The sequence below is a fragment of the Pelodiscus sinensis genome, chromosome 15, assembly GCF_052426305.1.
Source record: "Pelodiscus sinensis isolate ZL-2025 chromosome 15, ASM5242630v1, whole genome shotgun sequence".
Taxonomy (NCBI): Eukaryota; Metazoa; Chordata; order Testudines; family Trionychidae; genus Pelodiscus; species Pelodiscus sinensis.
The window spans coordinates 14,558,134-14,583,010 of NC_143066.1; the positions used below are offsets into that span (position 1 = coordinate 14,558,134).

Sequence of the window (24,877 nt, forward strand, 5' to 3'; positions counted from 1 at the left end):
GCATCCTGACACTTATGACACATGCTAGAATCTACTAACAGCATACAATAGTTCCTATGTCATTCCTCAACTTGAAAAGTTGTACTATAAAATAAAAAATGTGTGTTGCAGAATTTAAAAAAGCTAACCTATTAAACTGAATGTAAAATCACTAAGTTAGACGCACAGCATGATATAAATGCATATAAGAAATACTGACTCTTGGAGCAAAAGTGCTTCCACTATAGTTTATCATTTGATTTAATTGACATAGGTACATTCCCCATAATTTGATGTAGTGGTATAATTTGAAAGTCATTTTTGGGGGGAAATAAAGGAGTGAGTTCAACATACAGCTTTGCACATTATATTTTAAGGAGCATGGCTGCTCCAAGCTTCCCTTTTTAGAGATGAGTTTATTGCAAGGGATTTTTTTTTTAGCAAGGACTGTATTAGTGGTTTAGATCAATGAGTTTGAATGCTCAGTCAGTTCCCAAGAATCAATGGGAACTTGGCACGGCTACATTTCTATCACTATTGGAGTACAAGGAAACTGTAATCAGATTAATATGTGCTAATATACAACTGTATTAATTCCAGATATTTCCCATATCAGTACTCTGGGCTTACTATGGTACCTTGACCACTACATAACTTCAATGTGATTTTTCTATAATAACACTCATTCACCAACGTAGTTATTACAATATATTAATATGAAACATGACAAGACAGGCTTTCAAGCTGAGAAACATTTTAGTTAGAATAAATGTAATTATAAAGCTATTCAAATTGCTTTAATATTGTTATTTGTTTTGAGAGGTGGGAAGGGAGGGAGGTGTGTAATTCTTCACAGTCCTTGATTTTGTAAAACATAAAGCTTACCTTTCCCTTTCGCTAAGTTCCTGTTATATCCTACAGGACTAAAGTACTCAAATATAAAGACAGCCATGGCGGACACAATGAGAAGCATCACAAACATCATCACCCAGACAGAAGCACTAAAAGGCTCTGCAGCAAAACAGACAAAAGAAACAAACACAATTCATTAAACTAGTCACAGCACAACAAGAATTCTAATGTCTAGCAACTTTTTTGTAAACTATCTTTTACCACCAAAACACTAACTATGTAACGATATAGAATGAGAGGTCTGGTTGAATGGAATATTGAAAGAGGAAGAACCTGCAATCTGTCCTTGATTGCTGCTTCTATATTTAATTGTAAATAAAATTAAAATATTAATTCATCTTGAGTTGAAATTCAAGAATGGAGGCTGCATTTTGCTATAAACACTGGGCAAAATCTATCTCACATTAAATTTTAGTTTGATTTTTATCACATATCTACTGATTATTTGGTTCTCAATTATATAAGCATCTTGTAATTTTTGTTTATACATTTAATTATATATGCCTATATAAATATAACCACCCTAATCTATCTGAATCAGGATTATAATGAAGTACATATTCATCTCTTCCCCCCTCCCCCCATTTTCCCCCATTTATCTTAGCTAAGCCAAACTGTCAGGAAAAAGGGTAAATATCCGACTTTACAGACAAATTTAAAGAAAAACATTTACCATGCTCAGAAAAGGAAAGGATTTGCTGCTTGGAGAATCAGTTTATACCCATAATTATTACAAATATTACAGTTCTATTGAGGTTAGTACAATGAATCTATAATTTCTGAGCCTGTGATGATGAATCAGGGAATTTAGGTATCTTGCTGTGGGGACATCACTCAGATGCCTCATGTAAGGGCATGTGACCACAGAACACTGAAGAGAGCTTTTACTTTACTTTTTTTCTTCTCTTCCATTGAGCAGGCATTGCTATATGTTTCTACAATATGCAAAGATACCAGTTTGCAAGTTACATTTTAATCTCTGGATTAAAAGTTTCTTAAGGTAAATAGTAACAGTTCTTGGCTGGCTTTTAGCAGGTGTATCAATTTTGCTAAATTTGAATGACATGTTTTGAAAGATCATTTGAAAAGGGAGTGATGGACAGAGATGTATTTATTTAAATAAGATATCTCAGACCCATCTGAAATGAGAATAAAATTGCTGGCACAATGTAGCAAATAAGCAAAATAAGAAGTTTCTTAAGAGGTACAGGAAACTTCGACATTCATTTGGAAGTACACAGACATAAGGGAAGCCCTTTTAAGAAACCCAGCATTTGTTGATAACTGCTAATAATTGTAAGCTTCAGGAGGGTAGCTGAGTTAGTCTGTATAGGATAAACTTAAACAACAAATGGTCTGGTAGCACTTTATAGACTAACAAGTAGATAGTATCATGAGCTTTCGTGGGCACAGACCACTTCTTCAGATGACCAGAGTGTTAATTATTCTTATATCGATTGGCATAAGAGACATAAAAATGAGAGGTTAGGATGTATTTTCAAAGCAGTATTGAAAACCCAAAGATAATTTGAGAGGCTGATTTAGAAAAAAAAACTTAATACATTTTAATTTGGGAGAACCTAGTCAAGACACGACTTGAAATACTGATCAGAGGTTATAGAGTACAGTATTAGAAAAATTGTCTCAGAGGTAATAGAATGTCTGAGGATTTCTGTTCAGAAATAAATATTATATACAAAATATTCAAAACTCAGCTCAAATTAAACTCGAATAGAAATAAAACAGAACAGGGCACTGCAGCTAAGCTGAGCTATAAATACAAGTTTAAGAAATTGCTCTTAAATAATATAAAAAGCCTGGTGATGAGGTGGAGAATTTAAAAAAACAAACAGAAGCAAACCAAAAAGAGCAAAAAGCAGCACTGAACAACAAATGTAGACTAAATAACTAAGTGGATCTTCATATCTCACATTGTTACTTATAACAGGTCTGACCCAGTCATATGGTGTGTGAAGGATCGGAAGAGAGAGGGCATACAGACCCTGTTCAACCTGCCTCCAAGGCAAGCATCTAATAATAAAGCAGTGTCAGCAAAAGTTACAATCTACTAAAAATATATTAGAAAAAATGTGTTTAAATGATACCATCATGTACATAATTTGATTCGAAAGAGCAGAATTTCACCAAAGGTAAGACAAGAAAAAGAAATGCTACGGTGCATGTAACCTATCCATAGAAGTCATGCATACAAAGGATGAGCTTTCCGTTGGGAGGGATACTGCTGGCTCTCTCATTTATATCTAGGCGATCTCTCTCAAAGGTAGGAATTTTCTAAACAATAGGAAGTAGGTCAGGGCAATCAGTGCAGATTTAAAAAAAAACTACTTGCAGGATCTGATTTGTAAGATATGTAAAAGGGAATAAGGGAATTTGTGTGCAGCCATCTTGGTCTTGTTAACAAGAGAGCAAGAGTCAGGCTAAGTCTGTGGCCTGACAACGTGAGATCTGTAATTAGACGCTGCCTTTGCCTCTTGCCTCCATACGGAGATAAGGACAGAATGCTGACTCTGGCATGGACCTTGAGATATGGAGCATCTGGGTGGAACTAAAATAACTGTTAATCATTGGTGTTTGTAATGGGAAGGAGACTAGTTGTTGTTATTATATCTAATAGACAGTATATAAACTGCTTCATAATTGCTTGTATTCGAAGATCTGCCTCGGGGGGGGGGGGCTCCCCCCTGTCTGAACCAGTTTTTCCCTTGCTGCAGCTCATAATAAAACTGCCTCTGGCTACTTGTTGCTTAAACACAACACAGAGTGAAGGCTTGTTTTCTTCCACAACTTGTAATATTATAGTTAAGATATTCATAAACATTTTATAAAATATTATGAACTTGAAAACGTAACAGCAAATAGAGGAGCAATGCAATCAGATTCTTGGGGATTTAGATGTTTTAGTTCAATGTGCACAAGTACAGGATAAGTCTGAAGGAAATAAAGGTAGAGAGAACTGATCATAAATAGAATGATAATGCAGTACAATTAAATCTCTTTATTTGAGAACCCTCAGGACCTGACCGGTTCCGAACCAGACAAATTTCTGGACCACAGGAGGTCAATATTGTCTACTAGTATTACCAACACTTCCACTGCTTACTGAGCTGTTAGAGGATATTTAGAGGTAAATTAGAGCTAAATAATAGCTCAGAACATTGAGAGCTAGGACTGGTGACTATGAACAACTTTATAGGACCATGGGAAACTTGGCTACACCTATGAAAAGTAGACATCCAAATAACTAATATTATTCCAGATGATGGATGTTTCTGGACCAGAGAGTTCTGGATTAGTGAGATTCAACTTATACTGATCTAGAAATGAATATGTAGTTATCATAGAAAAATTCTCATTGCAAATATTATCCTCAACTCTATGTGGACACAGCAGTAGAAGAATAACAAACATATTAGACTCATCTTAAGATTTTTTTAAAATTAATCTTTAGTAAAGGTTGTACTATAAAAAGCATCTTTACATTTGTTTCAACAAGCGTTCGATCAAGACCTTAAAAGATCTGAAACATAGGGTATGTCTAGACTACATGCCTCTGTTGCCAGAGGCATGTAAATTAGACTACCTGACATAGTCAATGAAGCCGGGATTTAAATAAAAAATGCATTGGTAATCCTGACCATGCACCCACATAATAGAGACAGCACACAAACAATACACGCTTCAGTCCCAGGCATTCTTCACTATTTTTGTTGCAGCAGGATTTGCTGCTGTGTGAACTGACAATGCTGCAGTCAGATGGTTACACTTAGAGTACTTTCCATGATCAATGAAGTAATGGTTGACAGACTCTCCCATGCTTTATGAAATGGACTTATGGACACAAATATACATAACTCAAAGATGCTTGGGACAAATTGCCTCCTGTAATCTATCAATCTTCATGTCATAATTCACTGGATCTGTTTATCTTACTTTGATATATGCATCATTCTTGTGTGTAAAAAAAAAAAAAAAAAAAAAAAAAAAAAAATTTGACTTAAGGAGTACGGAATGCTTTATGGTTTTAAATGTGCAAAGGAAAGCCATCAAGGTGTTTTCAATGCTGGGATGCCTCAATATCTGAGCAATCATATGTAAATAGCCTTTTGTCCTTAGGAAGTCACATGCTCTCCCTAAATGGTAGGGACTGACCAGGCAGAAGTGGGAATCTTTAAAACAATAGCAAACTAGCAGGTTTTTGTTGCTGGCTGGCATGGCACATTCAAGGGACTGAAGCAAAGACCCCAATGAGTGGGAGACCCTGGTTTGATGGCTTAGCTGGAAAAGGAACAGTTTTAAGGTGAATGTGTAATAAGCTTGTACTGAGGTTTTAGTGTTAGAATTAGCTAAAATGTTTGCTGTTATTTTAAATTTGTAATCTACTTTGCTCTGCCTGTTCTCACTTATTACCACTTAGATCCTGCAGCTTATCCTACTTAGTAAAATCACTTTTATTTATTATCAAGCCCAGTGTAAATAATTGTTGCCTGGGGGAGCAATCAGTGCATGCATTCCCCCTTTCATTGTTTAAAGGTGCTTACCTAATAATTCACTTGGGGTTCTGATCCCATTTGGGGAGTGATATCCTGAGAACCTGGGCCCAAAACTGCATTTTCCTTGGACCTGAAGAGTTTTAGTGTCTGTACTGCTTCTCAGGGGAGCAGTGATCTCAGCTCTGTTGCTTGGCTGTGGGAGACCACATAGCTGGCCCAGCAGGACAGAGCAGTGAGAAGTCCTAGAGAGCAAGAAGGTGAGTAGCAGTGGCCTGGTCAGCATGCTGGGAAACACCCCTAAAGGGTCTTCTGTGACCACACCCTGTCACGATGGTCTTTCAGTGAACCAGTAGATTAATTCTAGTTATTTACAGAGGGTGAAATTCTCTCTATTGCAAAATTGCACAAGAGTTTAGGTAGAGTATAGGAGTGAACTAAACCCTGCACCCCCACACAATATTATCTGGTACTTCGTGATAACTAGTTGTAGCTTCACTGGAAAACATGAGAACTATTGCAAATTTAATGCTATTGCAAGACACCAAATTATTTATATCATTATTGCACTGATGGATGTGGTCTGTACATGTTAAACTTTTACTTTACATTGCCTGGGGAATTTCAGTTCTGTACAGTTTTCCTTAAATATTTCCAATGCCGATAATATTGACATTATTTTCCCCCAGTCCTGTCCCTGAAAGCAGCACTGTAACATGCAAATTCTACAGAGAGGAGAATCCATGAGAGATAAGGATGTAAAATATTTCAGAAGGTGCATTTTCTGCCCTGGAAAGACTGGGGAATACCTCATAGCATTTTTAATCACTCTCTTTATCAGTTGTAGATGGAGATGATTCTATTTACTTCAGCTACAATTTAGCCCAATTATGAGAAGCAGAGACACTGAGGTAAGAAGGTAAATAGGGGGAGGAGAGGGAAAAATAAAACGAAAAGCTATAAAATGAAAGAAATATATAGCAAGATTGAGGGAAAAGAAAGAAAATAGAAGAATTTAATCCCCGAGTCTTATCACTTTCCTATACTATGATTTGCTTTTCCTTCAATGTCTCCATTCTTCATCTCTCTGCAAAATTCAGAACGCAGAATGGAAAATTGACTCAGAAGTTAACTAGGTTCTGTATGTTACTCAGTTAATGCAAATTATTTTTTAGTATTTAAAGTCACATCCTTGTGTTGTCAACTAGAATTTAATCTCACTGTACATTAATTCTTTTTTCATTCACTCCAGAAGGTTTTTCTCTTATTAATACTGAGTTTACAAAATATAAGAGATGGGGAACTAATTATGGCATATAGGGTGATAAATATTATGCAGCCAGAACATAATTTTAAGAGGTAATTCTCTACAGGAAACTATTTTTGAGAAATGTATTTATAGTGAAGTTAATTGACTGGTTCTTAACTAATGCACCCAAAATAGCTAAAATTCCCTCCTTGGTATGTAGTGCACCTCACATACATTAATAGATAAGTCTGCTGTCCAAATTTTCTAACAAGTCAAAAAGTGACAGAAGTGTGTCACAGAAAACTTAGGTACAGGCAGTCCCTGGGTTACATACAAGATAGGGACTATAGGTTTGTTCTTAAGTTGAATTTGTCGGAACTGGTACATATTGTAGGGGAAACTCTAGCCAAACATTTCTCCAGAGCTCAGTTTTATTCTCCCACACCTCACTTCCCTCAGTCCTTTATTCTCAAGCTGAGGTGTCTGCTGAGAAAAGCCGCTCCGCATCTCTCTGGTCTGCTGGGGGGAAGCAGCTAGTGCGGGGTTGCCTCACCCCATTTGTAAGTAGGGATCCGATGTAAGTCAGATCCATGTAACCCGGGGACTGCCTGTATATCAAAAACTGTCAAAGTCTTTGGAAATTCAGTTAAATTGATCTGGAAAGAGAAAATAACATACCTAGAAATGCAGATGGAGAAACTGTACCATTGCTCCTTGACACCATGACACTTATTCCAGTCTCAACAAATGGTACTGAGAAGTCAACCACTTCTGAACGCTCTTCATTAATTGTAAGAGAACCGACAGCCATAACTGCTCTCTGATAGACCACCTGATCCAGAAAGAGAAGGGACATGAAGAGAAGAAATCAACAATGTTACCCTTACGTGGTATGCCTTATTTCCCCAAATTAATTCAAGCACTTGTTTGACAAGTTTTTACTTAAGAGTTTTTACCTAACAGAACTTACTTCACCAATCATTCCATTCCATACATTATTGACCTTTTTGCCATGCTTCCCATTGGTCACCAGATATAGGTCATATGTGAACTTCACAGTTCTAGATAACTTCTTCAGGATGTCAATGCAGAATCCCTTGCAACATTTCTTGATGTTAGTTCCTTCATTAGTTGAGTTGCTGATAAGATGACAGAAAGAACCAACCAATTCAGTTATGAAAAACAGAAGATACTACATACCACCAAGGTGAACTGCGCAATTTACCCATTTTTTTTAAAAAAGGGACACCTGCAGAAGGGTTTGAATATGGGACCATCCCTTTAAATATGCAAATATTGGTTGAACTTCATAACATTCCAGTGAGGTTGGTAAATGCCTTTACTATTACTCATTGGCTGTGTCTACATTGACACCCCTTTCCGGAAAAGGGATGCTAATGTAGACTTCGGAATTGTAGACACAGCCATTTTGTTATGTAGATAGTCACAGCTGGGTTAAGGGCCTGATTCAACACTACTGAAAACAATGAGATATTTCCTCCTATTGACCAGTATGGCACTGGATTAGCCTTGATGACAAGTCCAATATTCCAGAGAAAATCACAAACAGAGGCAGCAATAGAGCCTGGGAACCTTAGTCTGATAAGCATAACACAGAGTTTTCCCTTACTAAAAAGATGTAGTTTGTATAATATTATACATCTGCCACTGTCAGAGGATTCATCAAACCAGGAGAATTTCAACATGACTGAACATTCTTAAATCAGTTTTAAGAGCCCATGTTAACCTTTTCCCAGGAGTGGAATCTATGTCTATATGACTCAAATGACTACGTGGCCTTTTTTAGAAAAAACTTCCCCTGTGTCTAGACTGCAGCCGCATTCTTTCAAAAGTAAATCAGAGGAACGTGCCAGTTTTTTCGACTGTAGAAAAAACTTGTTTTACAAGGAAGAATGCCTTTTTTCAAAAGTGCTCTTTTGAAAAAAGGCGCTATATAATGCAAACTGTGCTTTTTTTGAAAGAACATCCAGACTGCCTGCATGCTCTTTCGAAAAAGTGGCTTGCTTTTTCGAGAGTACTGGTTGTAGTCTAAACACTGTTTTTTTAAAAGCTTTTTTGAAAGTATCTTTCGAAAAAGCCTCTTTCAAAAGAGACTTGCAGTCTAGACATAGCCTAAGTCTTCATGACTGAGAATTTACTGTGAACGTCTTATCCAGATATTGATTTACTATGATGTAAATAATATTATTCACTCTCAATTGTATAATCGTCCAAATTACAGAAAGGAAAACTGTGTACAAAGACATGAATCATGGGGCAAAAGAAAGAAATGCAGAAGGAATGGAGAAGAGAAAAATAGAAGAGAAAATTGAAATATATTTAAAAAAATGCAAAATAAAGGAAAGAATTGATGGGAAGAAAACAAAGCTAAAGATCAGATGTATTTGAAAACATTGTGCAAGAAAATTTATACTTACTTAATTTTGACAAATTTACGACATGGCACCGTATTTTTTACACAAGTTTCTGTCAAAGGATCCATATCCTCAACTATGACAAATGGAGCCTCCTCCAGGGTAACAATACTCAAGTGGTTGTCATCAGGGTCACTGTCTGCGAAAGAACTAAATCTTGGCCACACAGAATACCTCAGGCTTAGGGTCTTGTTCTCCCATTTTCCTACCTGAAAAATGAAGACATGCACACTGTTGACACATGCTTGCTAGGTGTCGTCACTCTTTGGCTGTGTCTAGACTGCATCCCTTTTCTGTAAAAGGGATGCAAATTAGACATATCGCAATTGCAAATGAAGCGGGGATTTAAATCCCCCCCCACTTCATTAGCATAAAAATGGCTGCCGCTTTTTTCCGGCTCGGCGCTTTGCCGGAGGAAAGCGCCAGTCTAGATGCAGATCTTTCAGAAAATAAAGCCTTTTCCGAAAGATCCACGTCTAGACTGGCGCTTTTTTCCGGCAAAGCTCCGAGCCGGAAAAAAGCAGCAGCCATTTCCATGCTAATGAAGTGGGGGGGATTTAAATCCCCGCTTTATTTGCAATTGCGATATGTCTAATTTGCATCCCTTTTACGGAAAAGGGATGCAGTCTAGACACAGCCTTTCAGATGCAACTTTTAGTGGTCTAGTACATAGCTTCAAACAAATTGTACTGGAAAATCAGTTTTAATTTTCCAACAGAATTGTTTTAGAAATATTCAGCTGACACAATAAAAGAGAGAAACCAGTATGGACAAGTCAACTGAGGATATATAAAAAAGAGCTAGATAAATTCATGGAGGATACAGCCATCAATGGCTATTAGCCAGGATGGGTAGTAATGGAGTCCCTGGCCTCTGTCTGTCAGAGGAGAAGATTCACTTGATGTTTGTCTGTTCTGTTCATTCTCTCTGGGGAACGTGGCGTTGGCCACTGTTGGAAGATACTATACTGGGCTAGATGAACCTTTGGTCTGACCTAATACAGCCGTTCTTATTTTCTTATATTTGCACTACTCTGCAGCAGCAACAGGCACCCCCAACTGTTCAGTCTAAAACACATGCAGTTTTCCCTGCTCTGAAGAGTTTCCTCAGCCCTAACTTCTGTACCTCACACACATCTGAACCCTCTAACATGAGTCTTCCCCTCTCCCCCACACACAGTCTACCCCACACTTAAATATCTTACAGGTACTATTGTATGGCCATGCACTCCCCTACCTCCAACCTTATACCCCTCAAAGGGACGGGCAGATTGATAGGATAGTATCTGTAAGAAATTTAAGTTACCTTCACCCCTGGTTCATTCCCTCTGAAATATTGCACTGGCCACTGCCAGAAGATGGGATACTGGTCTAGAGCAGTTCCTAAACTTTTCGGCATCACGTACCCTTTTTGATTTTTGAGAAACCCTCATGCCTTCCCCAGCAGCAAAACTTGTTGAGCAAAAAACAGTTTGGTCTAAACCCATGGTCTAGAGGGACCTTTGGTTTGACCCAGTATGGCTGTTCTTATGCTCTGAGGGTATGTCTACACTACCCCGCTAGTTCGAACTAGCGGGGTAATGTAGGCATACCGCACTTGCAAATGAAGCCCTCATTCCACGAGGAGTAACGGTAGTTCGAACTAGGAAGCCTAGTCCGAACTACCTAGTTCGAGCCGCGGGTAGCCGCGCGGCACGGGGTTCGAACCAGCCGGGATTTAAAAATGGCGGCGCCCGGCTTATGCAAATGAAGCCCGGGAAATTCAAATCCCGGGCTTCATTTGCAAGTGCGGTATACCTACATTACCCCGCTAGTTCAAACTAGTGGGGTAGTGTAGACATACCCTGACTGAAGAGTGATGTATTAAATCATTGTTAGAGTTGACTAAGTGAAGCACCAACGATTTCACTTTTCTGTGACCTGTAAAAATGACCAGCCCTAATGTCATATTTGGCAAACATGAACTCCAGTTGTGCATGTTTTACTTATTAAAAATAATTTATTCTAGCTTCTAACTTTACTGTAAATTTTATATTTTAATTTAGTTTTAAAAATTTGACCTCATTCCTAAGGTTATAGCCCTAATCCTGATCAATCCTGCATAAGTTTTACACCAGTGCCACTTACGTGACTGATTTAAAATAGAGTAATAAAGATTAAAATAAGGCTCAATATCAGTCTCTGCTCAACTAGTCTTAACTCTTTCTTTGTCCAAACAGTGACTATTTCCACATATTAGTTCAATACTTTGGGAACCCTTTTCATCTCTTTCCTCTTCAGACTTTTTAGCTGCTTGGCAACTGCAAATCCAATTGCATGGTTTACCTGAGCCCTCTGGTGATACAAAGTGCAAATAAGTGATTAAGCCACTTACCATTCATCCTAAGAATGTTTCCCAATCCCTGACTAATTTAGCAAAAACCCATTTAATAACATAATAATGAATCTGACAATCATTTCTTTCTCTAAAAACCAGACTGGAATTAACAATACAATCTGTTAGGCCAGATTCATGAAAGCAACATAGGGTTTGGTGGTATTTCTACATTCTTTTAGAAATTAAAAGACTAAATACTATTGATGTTTTGTCATCTTTAAAAATTAAACTGAGATAAATGAGGTTCAATTTCATTATAAATTGAAAACTGACCATTTAAGGGAGAGAGATCACAATCTGATGGTTATTTAAGTATCAGTTTTGTATGAATATGAAAATTCAATCTTACATTCAACTTCCCTAGCTACAAACACTACAGATATCCATCACAAACCCCACAACATTTAATCTTCCAAGAACTCCTGGGGTGCATCTTTTGAAGAACTGGCCTGTTGTCATCCTGGCTTTATATAATTTTCTATTCAGTGACTTAAGTGAAGCACTTCCCAATTGGCTCAAGTGGAAGAGGGAGAGGAAAAACAGGTACCTCACCTAAAATCCTGCAAAAAGAGGATCATCAGAAAATTCAATGGGTGTCTCATAGGTCTCCAGACAGTCATAGGCGAATATGCTGGTAGCACGCTGCTCCCAGACCTATTCTTAACATGAGTGAAATCTTTGGCTCAACTTTGCTGCCATAAATCATTCTCTGTGTGTCTAGACAGCGGCACTATTTTGGGATACTTTCAGTATCCCAGAATAGATATTCTCTGTCTTTTAAACAACCCTGTTATTTTGAAATGGCTTTCGAAATAACAGGCTCGCTATTCCAACGTCCCTGTAAATGTTGTTCCATGAGGATTAAGGGATGTTTTGGAATAGCGTTCTATTTCAAAATTTGGCACTGTGTAGACAGTGCCAAATTTCAAAATAAGCTATTTTGAAATTCACTTGAAATAAGCTATGTAGTTTGAATAGCCCAAATTGCGTAGCTTATTTTGAGCTGTGGGTGCAATATAGACACATCCCCAGTGACCTTGCTGATGGAGATCAGAGTGTGCAGCAGAAGTTAATGCTGCTTTTGGAAACATTTATTTATTTTCTTTTTTCAAGCCATAAACTACTTTTATTTGAATTTTTAGAGTCCTATCTCACATACTCCAGATAGAAGGACTTGTAATCAAATTGATCACATTGCTATCAACCAGAAGTGGAGAAGATCCATGAGAGATGTCCGAGCGCCTAGAGGAGCAGATGCCAACAGCGATTATCATCTTCTTCTTTGCAAGCTGCAGCTCAAGCTGAAATGGCTGAAAAGGACAGACAGAAAGACTGGTGGCCAGCTCTTTGACTCCAGTAGACTAAAACATCCAACAGTGAAGATTCAGTTCACTCTAGAGCTGTCCAACAGATTCAGCCTGCTCGAAGACCTGATAGCAGATGATATTAATATCACTGTGAGGAGATCTAGAAGGTATACCTGGAAACCAGCAAGATTGTACTGGGGTACAAGAAGAAACAGAGAAGGGAGTGGATTTCAGATGCTACATGGCAGCTCATTGAGAACAGAAAAGCGGTTAAAAAGAGCACTTGCAGGCAGTGACGAAGATAAAATAACAGCTGTACAGGTCTACAGGGACCTAAACGTTGCCATGAAGAGAAGTGTACGAAGAGATAAGAGAGCATATGTGGACAATATTGCCATGGAGGCCCAGTTAGCAGTAGACAGAGGTGATACTAGGACAGTGTACAAGATCACCAAGACTCTTATAGGAGACTTTACCAACAAGTCTACTGTAGTAAGAGACAAGAACGGGAAAATGCTGGTGATAGCAAAAGAACAGCTCAGCAGGTGGATGGAACACTTCAGGGAGACTCTCAACAGACCAGACCCAGAGGAAGAGGCTGACATTAGAAGTATGAACCGCCAAGTAGACATGGAATGTGGGGACATCAGTGAGCTGGAGATAGCATACACTATCAAACAGACGAAGGGCAACAGAGCGCTCGAGGAAGACCAGATCACTGCTGAAATGCTTATGGCAGACCTCAAGGCAAGTGCAAAAGCTCTGAAGGGTCTCCTCAACATGGTCTGAGAAGAAGAAAGGGTACCAGAGGCCTGGAAGAAGGGCATCATTGTGAAGTTACCCAAAAAAGGCGATCTGTCCATCTGCGGGAATTGGAGAGGCATTAATCTGCTGTCTGTGCTAGAAAAGATTTTCTGTAGAGTCCTGCTACAGAGAATGCGAAAGGGCATTGAGAAAATCCTCAGAGAAGAACAGGCTGGCTTCAGAAGTGGAAGGTCATGCACGGACCAGCTCTTCGTCCTACGCACCATAGTAGAGCAGTTAATAGAGTGTAACTCTTCGCTCTACATTAACTTCATCGATTTTGAGAAGGTGTTTGATAACATCCACCACCCCTCACTCTGGAGGATTCTACAAGCATATGGGTTCCCCGAGAAGATCATTAACATCCTGAAGGACCTGTACGCTGGGAATCAATGCTGTGTGCGACATGATGGACAGCAGAGTGACTGGTTTCACGTGAAGACGGGTCAGACAAGGCTGGGTAATCTCATCTGTTATCTTCCTTGTGGTCATCGACTGGGTGATGCGCAGAGCCACTGAGGGCAGATCAAGGGGAGTGCTATGGGGACCGACTGCTCAGCTTGAGGACTGAGACTTTGCAGATGACCTGGTGCTTCTCGTGCATGATCAGCAGGGCATCCAAGAAAAGACCGACATTGTTGAACGACAGCCAGAAGCGTTGGGCTCAGAATTTACCCTGACAAGTCCAAAGTGATGAAACTGAGGACAACTAACACCAATGAAACCACCATCATGGGTGAAGAGTTAGAGGAAATAAATGACTTCAGGTATCTCTGCAGTTACATCTCGGCAGACAGCAACATCAACAAAGAGATCTCCGCTAGAATTGATCTGGCAGCACAAGCCTTCCAAAAGCTTAACAACATTTAGAAGTCGTCAGTGTTGCAGACCAGGACTAAACTGAAGATCTATAGGTCGAATGTGCGCTCAGTCCTGCTGTATGCCGTAGAGACTTGGAGGACTAACAAGAAGATTGAGAGCAGACTCAGAGGCTTTGAAGGATGGTGCCTTCGTCATATCCTCAGTCCGCTGGGAACACCATGTTACTAACAAGGAGAAAAGCCAACACACTGGCATCAACAATGTTGTGGATGAGATCAAGCAGAGACACTGGAGATGGCTGGGGCATGTCCTTCCGATGAGCGAAACAAGACTCCCTCATATGGCACTCAGATGGACTCCACCTGGAAAGCGTAGAAGAGGGAGGCCGTTGGGCACCTAGAAGAAGACTGTGGAGGAGGACATGAAAAGGAAGGGCATGACCTGGGAAGAAGTCAGCCGGCTTTCTCAGGACTGTGAAGGCTGGAGAAGATACGTTGGCGCCTTATGCTCCATCAGGAATGAAGAGGACTAATAATAATAAATCTCACATACTATTGATTTTTATTATTAGTCACTGTGCCAATTGCTGTACAGTCAAAAAGATACAAAAGACACAACTACCTCCAAAGAGCTTATGTAAGGCATACCACATGCTTAAATCTACTCCCATTCAGGGCAGCACTTAAGCATATGCCCTCTAGCCTCATTTCTATTCAGTTTGTGTGTTTCTGCCTTCCTGGGATGCATAGGGACTCAGATCAATAATGTTAAATTTTACAAAGAACCCCAAGAATGGTTGCCTATATATTAAGGCTAACCTTTTCAAAGGTGCTGAATAGGTGTCCAATTCTAAATCAATGGGATCTGGGAGCATCCTACTTTGAAAGTTCTGGCCCAAAATTTGATAAATACAACCTTTCTCCATGTAATTCTTTTAATTAAGTCAGTCTATTGTGAGGAAAACAATGTCACACGCGTGAAAATAATGTTGTATATCTGCACAACACAGCTGCATTTCAAAAAGGGATTATCTGCCAGGTGAAAGTATGCAATCCCATTTGCAGCAGTATCCAGGCTAGTGTGTGTTAGCAGACAAACATATGTACATTTTTGCCCATGTGAAACCATTTGATGAACACTGCCAGCTGGTTCTAGGAGAATTGCAAAAGGATTAAAAACTTCAGTCAAAGGACAAACATTGCAATAAAAATAATCTGAATTTTAAAATGCAGATGGAGCATCTACCTACCACCTGCCTATTCATAGGGATATTTAACTAGCGATTAATTTACTAGTCAAGTAATCAATGGCATTTTCATTGAATACTTAACAAATTGATAGGCACTTCCACGTTCCGCCTTTGAAATGAAATGCATTTCAAAGTTGGAATGCCTTGTGGAGCCAAGGGCCAGCAGGAAGTCCTTCTGACTCTGGGCTCCACGTGGGCGCTTCCGCTTTGAAAGGCACAAGGGGCTCTTGTCGGCATTTGGCCTCTGGGAACGGAGATCCTGCATTGTTTTCTCCTCCCTCCTGAGCTCCAGGAGGGACAGGATCTCTGCCCCAGATCAGGAGGGCACCCAGCATTTGGTGCCCCTGGGTGGGTCCTCAGAGCCCAGGTGCTACTCCCTGTGTGGAGGGAGGGCTTGTGGCTATGCCATGGGTCAGCAGGCCTTTAGCACTCAGCTGTGCGGTCAAGGTGCTGCTGCAAGGCTGGCTTCCTGCCAAAAGGCTACTCCAGGGTGCCTGCAGCTTTAAGAGCTGGCAGGAGACAAGAACTATAGTCTTGTAATTAGTGTGGCTGGCGTGTCTACCAGGGCACCTGTGCTTTTTCCTGCCTCTTTTTTCAAAAAAACTCCCTCTTGGTAAATGAGGTTTACCAAGGTCAAAATGCCCCCTGCATTCTTTCGGTTTTCTTTCGAAAGAATGCAATAGCTGTATGGATGTAAGTGAAGTTTTTTTTGAAAAAACAGACATTTTCCTGAAAAAAGCCTGCAGTCTAAATGCACCCTTAGTGTGGTAAAAACACAATTCTCATGGAAACTCATTCAAAACTGCCAAGTTTGTAATCAAAATGAAAAAGAGTTTAATTATTTTTTTCAATATTGTTCTTAGCATTTTGTGCATGAATATGAAATTGAAAATAGATTTTGGGAAAAATATTGGAAACCTGTTAAGAATAGATTAGTACTTGAAGCAGTAAGATACAGAAGTGAAATAACATTAAATACTATTATTTTAATAATGCACTATATCAGTCTAAGATTTGTCCTCTTTTCAGCCCAAATCCTGTGAAGTCACACTTTGCCATGAGAATGTTGCCATTGACTTTAATGAGACAAAGCTTTGGCACTTGATGAATGTCTCCTCTACAGATTGTTGCAAAAATAGGTTTGAATTTGCACAAAGAAAGAACTCTCATTGATCCAAAGCTTACAATAAGTTTTAGTTTCAGTGGTTTGCTGAGCTTTGAGCCTGCAAGCAATAATAGGACTGACCCTCTGATAATGCAGGCTCTGGATCTGTCCATTACAAGACTTTGAAAAAATAGTTATCTTCTGAAACTAACTATATTTTTGGTGTTTGGATACTGGCTAAGAATGCTCCAGTTTTTAGAAACAAAAATAAATGTCCACAAAATTAAATTATAACACTGCTTTTGCTTCTACTATATTACCCAAAGCTTGGCAGAACTGATGGATTATTTTAATGAAAGCGACGAAGCCAATGCTAATTTGGACTTTAGCATAAACATTTAATAATATTAACCTTATTCATAGCAACTATGGTGCTACATAGCAAGCAGGACACACTAGGCAAAATTTTCAAAAAAGCTTAGATCCCATTGGGACTTCTGAGGATACACAGACTCTAAAGTCATGCAGATGCTTGTAACATTCTCTTCACTACAATTATATTTGAATACCACAGATACCATGAATCATGAGTAGTCATGATTTGTAAATTTTGTATTAAAGCTTTGAGTGTGTATTGGATCTAATTTTCTGCAATGTAGTGATCCCCAGCTTGGATGCATTCCTCTTTAACTGAAATACGTAAAAGATATTTTTCAAGGTATGGTGCTGACTGTGATGGGTTGGATCAGAGATCCCTTTGGGATTGACACCCAATGATCATACCACAGAGCCGGTCTACCTGCCCTCTGGGCCATCACCCTGTCTTGCTGGGCCAGAAATTCTGGTGTCTTCCAGAAAAGACACAGATTTGGGGTAATTGAGCCTTCGCAGACTAACAGACACTGATAACAGCTCAGCTTTGTGAGGGCGCAGTGACAGGGACTTAACAGCACCTAGGAGCACAGTCCCAATGAGATCAAAACCCCAGATAAATTTGTCATATTCTTTATAAATGTTTTACATTGAGAACTCAAAATTTGCTCTCGATCAATGAAAGAGAGATATGCACAGCTGTTGCCCCTCTTCCCCGGGTAACAATTATTTATACTGGGTTTGATAATAAACAAAAGTGTTTTTATTAAGTATAAAAAGTAGCATTCAAGTGATGACAGACAGATCACAGTAAGTTAGCAAGCTAAAATAAACAAAACATGACAGTTAAGCATAATACATTAAAAAGAAATTGTTACACATCATAATTTCTCACCCTAGTCCTTATTTGAGGTAAAGTTCTTCAGGTCAGAACTGATTTTTTTTTTTAAACTTGGGTCCAGCTGTCTTTCCCTCCCTTATTAGAGTTCTTTGTTTCCAGGTCTCTTCATGTGTCCTCTTGTGGTAGCAAATAGTCTATCTTCACCTGGCTGTATAATCATTGATTGCTACCCATCCCTTAAATAGAATTTCTGCCAATATGGGAACTCTTTGTTCAGTTCTCATTAGAACATAAAAACAGCCATACGGGGGCAGACTAAATGTGCATGTAGTCCAGTATCCGGTTTTCTGACAGGAGCCAATGTTAGGTGCCTTCAGAAGGAATGAACAGAATAGGTAATCATCAAGGATCCCTTCCTTGTTACTCATTCCTAGATTCTGACAAACAGAGGATAGGGGCACCATTCCTACCCATCGGCTGTGTCTACATTGGCCCCTATTCCGTAATAGGGATGCAAATGTAGCACTTTGGAATAGGCAAATCCGCAGGGGATTTAAATATCCCCCACGGCATTTGCATTAACATGGCTGCCGCTTTTTTCCGGCTTGTAGATAAGCCGGAGAAAAGCGCCAGTCTGGACGCGATCCTCCGGAAAATAAACCCTTTTCCGGAGGAGCTCTTAAGTAGGAAAGCCTGCGGCTTTGCTACCGGTGCCCCTGGTCTGCTGGGGACCGTCTCCAGCAGACCAGGGACACCAGGAGCAAAGCCTCTGAGGATGCTGGCAGCAGGACAGCCGCGGCGCGTCTGGGCTGTCCCGCTGTCGGCTTCCCCCGAGGCTTTGCTCCGCGTCTTCCTGGTCTGCAGACCAGGGAGACGCGGAGCAGCTTTTCTAGCCCCGGAGTACACGGGCGGCGGGACTGCGAGGTCCCGCAGTCCATGTCCTCCGGGGTGAGAAAAGCCCCATTCGTACCTGCAAGTTGGGGACTGCCTGTATGTTTATACCCGGCGTATAAGATGACCCCCGATTTTTGGGGGATGTTTTTTAGTATAAAAAGTCGTCTTGTACGCCGGAAAATACGGTAGTTCATTGTACCACTAATGGCTTTCACTAGAATTTTTAGATTAATAAGCAAATGTACACTTCATATTTCTTCAGTGAGGTTGTTTGCTACATTTTGCATAAAGCATATTTGAGTTATGTATATTCATATTCAAAAACATTTTTATTACAATATGCAGACTCACAGATGACAGCTTTAAAAAGTATCTTTACTCAGACTGCTGTTTTATTAAAGAGATGAATAATTGACTTTAATTTGTGTTTAAGCTCTTGTAACTATTTTGAAATAATTATCTCAGTGCAGAAAAACAGTATTCATATTTAACTAATTTTTTTGACTAATTTTAAACTTTTATTGAGGTAAACTTAGTGTATAGGACTGATATTCTATTCAATGATGATGATTAGCCCTTTTCACTTAAAATGTTTAATCTGAGGGACTGAGGTAGTTTATAAACATTGAACACACACATCTTAAGTAATAGATAATTAAATAGTTGAGTATTTACTATATATGGAAATATTTTGCCAAAGCTGGAAATTTTGTATGTAAGTGCATCTAACGGTTTACAATTCAATGCAATGATAATGAAATTACTTAATTTCCTGTTCAATTCTCTAACTTTGATTGTCTGATTTTAATTATATGAAACTCATAGATTTAAAGGAAGTTGGAAACTTTATCCTCCAATCAAATCTGAAAATCTACTAGCGAGTCAAATTGGGTTAGTTTTGTAAACAATTTTTCTCCCATTTGACTGTATCACTTACAAAGGCACAGAACACTGACCCTGTATATTATGTTTCAATATTTTAATTTATATTTTCTAAAATCTAAACTATATTTGATATGCATATATTTGTATGTAGAAACTCAAAAACAGGAAATGATCTCTCTCAGCTATGAATGAATTAACTTCAAAGCTTTTTAATTGTTTAGCAGTAGGTGTACAATGCTTGAGGGAGATAGGTGCACATTAGGAAGTGGGTTGTAGTATTACATCAAGGGCCTCTGGAAAAATTTTGGGTCAAGAAACATGTTCTCCTGGTTTAAAACATAGCTTAACTAGATCCATACCAATGTAATGGGATTTTTTTTTAATTGTATGCAAACACTTAATATATTCTGATGAAAACAGGCTTTTTAGATATCAATCTAAAATATGCAGAAAAGGAAAGCTGCCTCTTGGGGATGAAAGCTCTATTCCTGTGTAACAGGCAAAGAACCTGAATCAGAGGCTGGTATGAGGCTTAAGGCCTGGACTAAAATAATGGTCACGACTTTGCTAATTTAAAGCAAAGTAAAACTGTGAATAAGAGGCACATCTGCTCACAGAATCTGGGAAGAAGAGGGCTGATATTGCAGAAACACAACTAAGAAGTATGTGTCATGTAAACACCTTCTAGGTTAGTACCAAAACACCTCAACAACAGCAGACTCCCCACATAAGAGTTTATTGACCCATCCTAAGGATTGGGTCAGGATGACGGCATGATGAATAGGGATATTTTGATTGAACCAACACACATAAGATAATGGATGGCACTCAGCATGTTAGAGGTATGTATAACTTATTTTGGGGTGGATTTACAATGAAATCATGCCCTGGCATGAGCCCCCCCCATGACTTAGGGCCCCCATGGTCGGGCAGCGCAGTGCTGGGTCTGGAACACCCCACCCCTTGTGCAGGCTGTGGCCTCTCTGTGGAGGCGGGAAGTCCCTCTGCATAGAGGGCTGTGGGGTGCAGGCAGGAGAGCAGAGAGGCTCAGAAGAGCACAGGGCATCTATGTAGCTGGCTGGAGAAAAGCTGCATTCTGAAGCAGGAAAGTGCCACTTCAAGGGGATGGAGAGCCTGCAAACTGCACTGTCAGCAGGAAAAAGCCACACTTTGAAGCGGGAATGCACTTCTTCTCTCTGGCAGCTGGCTATGCTGCCCCTTCCTCCTGAGTCCTCCAGCCCTGTTGCACTGTTGTTGGTTGCCACCTGGTGAGTGGCTGTTTCCCCTGGGTGAAGGGGGCAGTGGCTGGGGGATGGAGAGCCGGGGATGGGGTGGAGGGGTGAGGGAGCAGTCAGGTGACTGTTGGAGCTATGCTCCCCATCACCTTCAGGTAGATAAGTTGAATAAGTTTCTTCAGAAGAAGTAAACTTTTATTTTTCCATTCATGCATCATCTAAACATTTTATTTTTACACATTTTCCAGATTAGCTTAATGGAAATACAAGCTTTCATCTAGAGCAGAAGTTCTAAAATTGTGCTCTGGGAACTCCATTAAGTGGACTGAGGAAAGGTTGTTAAGTTTTTATATATATATATAAATTGCTTTTATCCAAAGCACTTTACAATAGTTAACTAATGGTACAAACAATATTTGGAAAGATCATTAAGTGGTCCACCAAGACCCTCAGCAATTTTCAAGGGGTCCGTGAAAAAAAGTTAGACTACAAAAACTATCAAGGTACCTCACTTATTCTCATTTACTTCTTATTGCTTATAATATAGGAGGAAGATGAAGAAAAAGAATGAAAAATGGGAGTGGGAGGAACAGAGAATGTTCTTTTTCTTGTCTTGGTGTCCCTAGCCGCTCTAGTAACTCATCCACGCGGGGCATGGGGTAGGCGTAAAATCGTGACACGGCATTGACCTTTCGGAAGTCGATACAAAATCGCAGAGATCTGGTTTTGGAATGAGCACTATGGGGCTGTGCCACTCGCTGCGTGATTCTTCGATTACCCCCATCTCCAGCATCACTTGGAGTTCTTTCTGTACAGGCTCCCACATTTTCCTGGGTAGTGGTCGGTGCTGTTTCCGAACTTTATGGCCTGGTAGGGTGCTTATATGATGACTCATCACGTTAGTATGGCCTGGCTGGGTGGACAAGACGTGGGCGTACTTCTGGACTAAGTGGAGTAGCTCCTCTTTCTGGGCCGGGCTCAGTTCTTCTCCCAGGATGACCGGTCATTCTGTGGCGGGGTCGGCAGCCAAAGGTCCCAGGTTGTCATTGGATGGACAGGGAGCAATCAAGAGTCCTTCCTGTGATTTCCATTTTTTCAGCAGGTTCACGTGATAGATCTGCACTTCTTTCCTCCTCCCCGTCAATCTCACCTCATAATCTACGTGCCCCACCCTATGCACCACCTCGAATGGGCCTTGCCATTTGGCGTGTAGCTTTGACTCTTGTGATGGTAAAAGTAGGGGCACCCGCTCACTGGGCTCAAAGGTCCATAGTTTTGTCTTTTTGTTGTAGTACTGGGCTTGGGTCTTCTGTACCTGTAGGAGGTTGGCTCATGCAAACTCTCCTAACCTCTGTAGGTGCTCCTTTAGCTGCAACACATAGGGGACAGTGCCCAACACCCAGGACTCCTGTGTCTCCCAATCTTTCCTTAGGAGGTCAAGTATTCCTCGGGTTGCCACCCGTACAGCAGCTCCAAGGGGGAGAAGCCCGTCGAGGCTTGCGGCACTTCTTGCACGGCGAAGAGTAAGACCGGGAGAAGTTTGTCCCAGCCCCGGGGGTCTTCCTCTGCAAACGTACGAAGCATTGATTTCAACATCTGATTAAATCACTCCACCAAGCCGTCAGTTTGTGGGTGGTATACGGTTGTTCGCAGGGCTCTGATATTTAACAGTCTGCATAGCTCTGCCATTAATCTAGATCAGGGGTCTCCAAACTTTTCAGCCCGAGGGCCGCATTAACTATCAAACAGCAGTTGGGGGGCCGACTACACACTTGAGGTCCAAATAAAAAACAATCAAAACATGGATGTTGTTTTTAATTATTTATTTAATATTATTTTATTCAGTTATTATTTAATAACACATTGATACACTACACATGAACACCTGTATTAGTGTGAATGGTGAAATTGTTTCCTGGATGCCAAAATTGTTTCCGTAGACAAAAAGGTCTCCACGGGCCGGATGAGAGGGCCTCGCGGGCCGCATCCGGCCCGTGGGCCGTAGTTTGGAGACCCCTGATCTAGATGATACATTTGTGCCCTGGTGAGTCAATAGCTCTTTTGGTATCCCTACCCTGGAGAACACCTTAAGGAGATCTGCAGCTATAGTAGCGGCCATTGTATTTCTCAGTGGCACGACCTCGGGGTATCTAGTCGCATAATCCACTATAACCAGGATATATTGGCATCCCGAACTGGACTTCTCGAGGGGTCCCACCAGGTCCAGCCCAATGCGTTCAAAGGGTATTCCTACCACTGGCAGGGCCACCAAAGGGGCTTTGGGGACTCCCTTTGGGTTGGTGTGCTGGCAGTCTGTGCAGGATTCGCAGAACTCGTGCACCTCCTGATGGATCCCAGGCCAGTAAAACCTCTGGTCCACCTATTGTAGGGTTTTCTCATGGCCCAGGGGTTGGCATGGCCCACTCGCAACACCCCCTTTCTATACCTAGTGGTAACTAAGAGCTGCGCCAGTTCCTCCTCTGTCTGCGGGTCACAGACTACCTGGTAGAGCCGGTCGTTGCGTACCTCAAACCTGGGGCTTTGCTGCCTCAGTGCGCCCCCCCGGCTCCTTGCCCTCTGCCTTCTGGACCTGTTCCCAGGCGCGGCTCAATATTGGGTCCTCCCACTGGTCCCACAGAAAGTCTCCTCCGACACCCAGCCACTTTGTCTCGTTTCTCTCTGCTGGCGGCTGCGGGGTTCTCGCTTGGCCCGATGTCTCTGCTTCGCTGCCCGGTGCTTTGTTGCGTTCCGGGTTGTCCCCCTGGGCTGCTACCGTCCCACCTCAGGGTCTCCTTCCTACGTCAGATGGTTCCTCCTGGGCCCAGGCTTGGAGTAACCCGTGGAGACCGGGCCAATCTCGCCCCAATATCACGGGGTACGCCAGGCGGGGGGCCAATCCCACCCGGCAAATCTTTTCCTCACAGATATCGGCTATTTGCACTCAGGCTGTTGGGTATGACTTTGTCCCCACGTACACACTGCAGCAGGATGGGACCCCCGGCAGGCTCAGGGTCCACCACCAGGCTCGCCTGTACGAGCGTCTGGCTACACCCTGAATCTATTATGGCCTTGACCAGGGCCCCTTCCACTCGTACCTCCACCACGACCTTGGCTGACCCACTTCCCCGAGCCTGGCACCCTCGGTCAGTACCTGGGTGTATTCACAGTCCACTATCGCCCCTGGTTGCAGTTGCTGATCTTGCGGGGCTCAACACCCCTCGCTCAGCTGCTGGAAACGCTGTTGTTGGTGCTCCAGTTGGTGGTCCGTCCATCTCTGCAATGTCTCCCGCAGCTGTAGAAGTTGCTCCCACTGTCTGTCAGCCATCACCTCCAGCAATTTTGCGGGTTCCATCCCGCTGTCTTTAAATCCCTACGGGTATGTCTACACTACAGCGCTAATTCGAATTAACTTAGTTCGAATTAGTTAATTCGAACTAAGCTAATTCGAACTAACGCGTCTAGAACTAAAAACTAGTTCAAATTAGCGTTTTGCTAATTCGAACTAGCACGTCCACGCTTATTGGACACGGGGGCATTTAAGGGCAGCTGAAACAGGTTCTGGCAGGGCATCAGGTCAGTAGTTGCTTTGTGTGGCTGCTGTCTGAGGCTATCTGAGGCTCGTGCTTAAAGGGACCCCCCTGGACAGCCGGTTCTCAGCTTTTCCTGCTTGCTTGCCAACCTCGCCGAGGGACAGCAAAGCGTTGGTCTCTGTGCCTGTCTGTGTCGGTTCTTCCCTTTGGGGACGCTGCCGCAGGTGGCAACATGGAGCCACAGCTCGCCCTGCACCTTCTGGTGCACTTTCTGGACTTGCTGCTGCAAGCTTGCCACCAATGGCTCGAGGCTGCCTGGCACCTCCTGGTGCACGTCAGCCCCCTGCCTCTCTGCCTGGCTGCCCTGGGGGCCA

The 24,877-nt window shown here is 41.4% G+C and overlaps 1 protein-coding gene across 1 annotated transcript in view; it reads right to left on the minus strand.

Annotated features, from left to right (window-relative positions):
* Nucleotides 1-24,877, minus strand: part of GRIN2A (glutamate ionotropic receptor NMDA type subunit 2A) — a 511,029-nt gene that overhangs the window by 138,534 nt on the left and 347,618 nt on the right. The window contains exons 4-7 of the mRNA XM_075899286.2: nt 9,087-9,292; nt 7,619-7,787; nt 7,327-7,480; nt 865-990 (exon numbers count right to left, since the gene is read on the minus strand). Coding sequence (XP_075755401.2) covers nt 865-990; nt 7,327-7,480; nt 7,619-7,787; nt 9,087-9,292 — 655 coding nt within the window. The remainder of the gene's footprint in view (nt 1-864; nt 991-7,326; nt 7,481-7,618; nt 7,788-9,086; nt 9,293-24,877) is intronic.